This window comes from Sinocyclocheilus grahami, unplaced genomic scaffold (genome assembly GCF_001515645.1).
Source record: "Sinocyclocheilus grahami isolate Dianchi unplaced genomic scaffold, SAMN03320097.WGS_v1.1 scaffold1250.1, whole genome shotgun sequence".
Taxonomy (NCBI): Eukaryota; Metazoa; Chordata; class Actinopteri; order Cypriniformes; family Cyprinidae; genus Sinocyclocheilus; species Sinocyclocheilus grahami.
The window spans coordinates 183,191-187,924 of NW_015506429.1; the positions used below are offsets into that span (position 1 = coordinate 183,191).

General features: G+C 40.7%; 1 protein-coding gene across 1 annotated transcript; it reads right to left on the bottom strand.

Moving 5' to 3' along the window:
- Window positions 1–1,873: 1,873 nt before the first annotated feature.
- On the bottom strand, window positions 1,874–2,782 carry LOC107568495 (tryptophan--tRNA ligase, cytoplasmic-like). Its single transcript, XM_016254462.1, has 4 exons — window positions 2,699–2,782; window positions 2,442–2,537; window positions 2,139–2,349; window positions 1,874–2,021 (listed from the first exon to the last, which is right to left on the bottom strand). The coding sequence occupies exons 2-4, from the start codon at window positions 2,529–2,531 to the stop codon at window positions 1,903–1,905; spliced, it is 420 nt and encodes a 139-aa protein (XP_016109948.1). The 5' UTR covers window positions 2,532–2,537; window positions 2,699–2,782; the 3' UTR covers window positions 1,874–1,902.
- Between the last annotated feature and the right edge of the window lie 1,952 nt (window positions 2,783–4,734).

Consider the following 4,734-nt stretch of genomic DNA (forward strand, 5'->3'; position numbering starts at 1 on the left):
TTTACTGAATGAAGTTGATATGAAGGGGAAAGTCCATCTGTGACCAATAGAAGCTCCAGGATGAAGAAACACCCCCATCATCACCATCATCATCATCAAAGCTGTTAGCTGCATGTCTGCTTACAGACACAGTTGAGTAAAACAGCTGTAGATCTGTCAGATCTAACTCTGCAGTGATTTAGAGAGCAGAAGAACTTGAGTTCACTGTAGTATAGTGTTGCACACAGGGCCAGAATTGAGGAGGGATGGCATCCCCCTGCTCGAAAAAAAAGAGAAAAAGCATCCCTTCAGCAAAAGCACCAGATGTTTCGAGTGAGTCAGTGCTTCAACAGTTCATTCAGAAGGACTCACTTGTTTGGTTTTGAACGAATCGTTTGATTTGAATGATTCAATAAATCTTTTATTTAAAGATGAACTTGCTGCCAGCTGCTGGCGGGTTTATTGTCCTCATTATTGATCCACGACAGGCTTCTAACCCAGACGAGGTGCCAGCACTACAACACATTTAGCTAAATATTGACCAAAATGCCTCAATTTCTGGCACCAGAAGGAAAAAAGCTTATAAATAATAGTTCATTTAATAAGGCTAATTTTTCATTCAATAAAAACCTTTTAAAAATTACACACATTTTGTATGTCATCCGGAAATACGGGTCCTGAGGAGAAGGGTTGGGAATCCAGAATCGCAAACTTAAGGCAGTGTTTCCCAACCACTGTGGAAATTGATCAAAAACTATCTCTATTATATTTCGTTATTATTATTTTAAATCGGTGCTAGTGGTCATCGTCATGTCTGTTTGTGGGTTTTACAAATATTTAACCAATGAAAAGCATTCAAAGGGTGCATGTCCCTGCGGATCACAAACATGGGATGAGACCACAGGCGTTCAAGCTTTCAGACGCTGTGATCCTCATGTGAGCCACACACATTTAATACAGCTGTACATTTACAACTATATAGACCCAATTTAGACTGTGAAAAATATTCTTAATGAGGGTAAAATGTTACTATTTAAATATTACTAAAATATTATTTTATTTAAATTGGGTTACATAATTATTATGTCATTTTTTTCTACTCCCTATAGAACTGTACTATTATATTACTATTTTGTCTATTTTAAGTTTTTTTTTATTTATTTTAATAAATGTTTAAAAAATATATTTAGATTAAAGGGGTCATATGATGCTTTTTTAAAGATCATTATTTGGTGTATTTTGTGTAACAGAATATGTTGACATGCTTTAATGTTCAAAACACATTATTTTTCAAATACTGTACATTATTGTAGGTCCTCTATGCCCCGCCTCTCTCAAACGCTTCGTTTTCTACAAAGCCCCTCCTTCCGACAAGCGCAGTCTGCTCTGATTGTCATAGCAAAGTCTGAATGACCTCCTCTCCTAGCTTCACGAAACGGTCGTCCATAAAATGCATTGCTGTTCTGTTGTAAGTAATCTTAAAGATTCCTAAATGCATCTACTTTCGGAAGGCCAAATAAAGTGCTATTGCTTTCGTCTAGAAACACACAGCGTCTCCCTGACATGCTGCTTCAACTCTAACTGCGGTTACTGAAACCACGCCTTCTTTCTTTGCGTGCACATTTGGGCGCATTATGCTAATATTCCCACATAGTGAGGTAGATATGTGGGGGCGTGTTAGAACGAGCCGTTTTAGGGGGGCGTGGCAGAGTCTTAACTTTGATAAAGAATATCTCTTTGGTTTTGAGACTTTAGTCTTTGCAACTTCAGGGATCTTATCTATGCACAATCAGCTTGTAACACTCCAAAGAGAAAGAACAACTTGAAATCGTTTTCCTCTGTAATTATTTATTTTAATACACTATTTATTTATTTCCTCTCCGTGTGTTATTGTGATGTAGCGTGCTGGTGTGTGATGAAGCCTCAGTCGCACCTGTGTGAGAAGAAGATTCCTCTGCGCAGGAAACGGTGCGGTGTTTTTCCCGTGACTCGAGCGATTCTGTCCACCAGCTCCTGATCGATCTTACTGCTGCCGAACCGCACTGCCAGCAGCAGAACAACCTCGTTAATGCATTATTCATCACAGGTCATATATGAAATCAGACCTGCAGCAGATCTTCCACGGATGCACTGAAATGATGATAACAACATCAACTGACCGATGAGTTTATCGTAGTCGACTCCTTTGGCGCTGCTAGAGGAGACGTTCCACGGATCCACCTGATCATCTCCGTCCTCCGGCACTGCTCCGTTATCCACCACCATCTCACCGTCCGCCGGCGGACATCCAGCCTTATAGTCCTGACCGCTGAGACGCTTGTAGTCCAGCTTCATCTGCAGCAGCTGCTGCACCGCCGCGTCAACTTCAGCCTGAGGAACGACAAAATAATCATGTTATTAATCACATCGCATGTCATGAAAGCTCCATCAGAAGAGCATTATTATTTCAGTGTCAGACTCACTTTGGGGCTCTTCTGAGCTTTCAGAGACCTCACTGTGTCTCCCTGAGCTGTCAGCTTCTCGTACAGGTCCATCGGGCTCAAATCTGACATCTTCACCTGTAATGATGTGAATGTGATTAGTAATATTGTGATAAATGTGCCTGACGCATGTCAACATTAAAACATCGATCTGAAATCACTCATTATCAGCGCTCACACCGGTAATAATAACATGTTCATTTCAGCATCAAATAACAGTGAAGAATAAATAAACGCACCGTTTTGTGTTGGTGATTTAACTCATTCCGCTTGCATCAGACACACTGCGGCCGCGTCACACCGATAACTGCCCGACAGGAAACATTCACTCCCCCTGCAGCAGTTCCGGTCGCGTGTGTGACACACAGCTGTCAGTGAGAACTTTTTTTTTTAAAACACTTTCAGTGATACTCTGTTTTACTTTGATAACATTAATACAAGCACGCTGTTTAATGCAGGATGCATGTTTTATAAACATGAAATATCCAATGGAGACTTTTAGTTTGTCTAAAAGGTCCTCACGGACACGGATTTTAAACGAGACCTTTATTTTGTCCGGAAGTTCCTCACAGATTCGCGCTTCCGGTGTTCGCTGTCCGACGCTTCAAATGAAACACCGCGCGACAGACGCGAACATTAATCGTGTAAACAAGAGCAAATAGTCATAAAAACGGCGCTCTTAAATTGGAACTGAAAGTTTATTTTAACTCGTTTATTAATTAAGATAACTGGATCTTTTCAGTGATTGGTCAGTCTTCTCCAATCATTCAGTGCTCTTAAACTCCACCCCTCACACTCCTCTGAGAGCCACGCCCACATCTCAACATCCAATCAGCAACCAATGCACAGTTAAACCATGCCTATGTTTTTTTCAATTGTATTGCACATTACAGAATTTAAAAGATAACTTGAACACTGAGTGCTGGAGGTTTAATTAGTGTGAGAACTAGTAGTGATGATTAACCTAGCCAGCACTAATGAATATAAATCATTATGCAGAGTGACGGATGAAAGAACATCACGGTGCTGCTGGCAAGGACCTGGATGAGAATGAATGAGTAAATTACTATGCAGAATGACTGAATATGTTTTATTGAATTGAATGACTCAAACACTCCTGTGATGCTCCAGGAACATGCGTGTGTTTGGTGAAGGTGTTCTTCATGTACACGTCTCCTGGGGTCTCTGGCGTGGAGCCGCTCCATCACTGTCGTGTTGTAATGTGTGTCGAGACCCAGGAGATCTGCTCGCGTGTGTCCTGAGGAAAGCCGAATGACGCACACGCTGAGCTCCATTCGCTGTCATGAGCCCTTCATAGATGCACACTCCTCACCTTTCAGGGACAACTCGCTCTATTCAGATCAAAACAGGTCACCTGTGAGATGATTAGATCCGGTGAGAAAGTGTTTTTATGAGGGGGTTTAAATAAAGAACTGGGGCCAGCCGCATAAACTGTTTCGACTAGTCTTAAAAACTACTCTAATTTTTTTGTTCAAGTCTGGTAAACTTCTTTTAATTCAGTTATGCAAAGGTAGATTGTTCTTATTTGTATTGGAAGAGTAAGACTGGTCTTGGCAGCTGCTAGTTGGTTACACTAGTTCTTAAGACACGGTCTTAACATGATGGCTACGTTTATGCAACTGCTCCCTGGTTGTTTCAATAAGTTTTGTATAGTACTATTTTCTTTACTCTTTACTTCAAAAACTATGTTTCAGAGGGTGATATTTTGTGTGTTTGAGGTCTGAGATGTGAGAACGGTGAAGAGAGAGAGAGAGGGCAAACATTTAGTATTGTAGCTCAGCATTGCCGTCTAATCAGCCGATATTGTGTTAAATAGCCTGCAGCAGAGCACTTCATCTTTTATAACATGGGATTTTGACCTAATATATTCAGTCTTGATTTTTGTAAAATTTTGCAACAAGATGTTTGTTTTTGTTTTGTTTTGTAAAAAAAATAGCAGTTTTGGACATATGAGGTAATAAAAAAATATTTTAAAAATGCCTTCAAGTAACTACAAATGAGCATGTAAAGCAAATATCTTTAAAAGAAACCCCCTTTACCTGTTTGCATCTCTGGCCCTTCATCATCAGCTGCTCAGATATTCATGAGAAACAGAGCGTCTGTGTGATTCATATGAAGGATTCACACGGCGTCTGCTGCTTTATGATCATGACTCTTCTGTGTGTTTGAGCACTGAGGAAGACTCCTGCACTGGGTTTGATCAGATGCCGAGGGTCTCGCTCATCTCGTCTTGTGTCTGTGTCTGTGTGTGTGT

What these genes read in the sequence shown, in the direction of transcription:
- LOC107568495 (XM_016254462.1), bottom strand. Translation starts at nt 2,531, where the DNA reads ATGTCAGATTTGAGCCCGATGGACCTGTACGAGAAGCTGACAGCTCAG. An exon ending in AAGCTCAGAAGAGCCCCAAA is followed by an intron (nt 2,350 to 2,441) that starts GTGAGTCTGACA and finishes GTCGTTCCTCAG; the next exon opens with GCTGAAGTTGACGCGGCGGT. An exon ending in CGACTACGATAAACTCATCG is followed by an intron (nt 2,022 to 2,138) that starts GTCAGTTGATGT and finishes TGCTGCTGGCAG; the next exon opens with TGCGGTTCGGCAGCAGTAAG.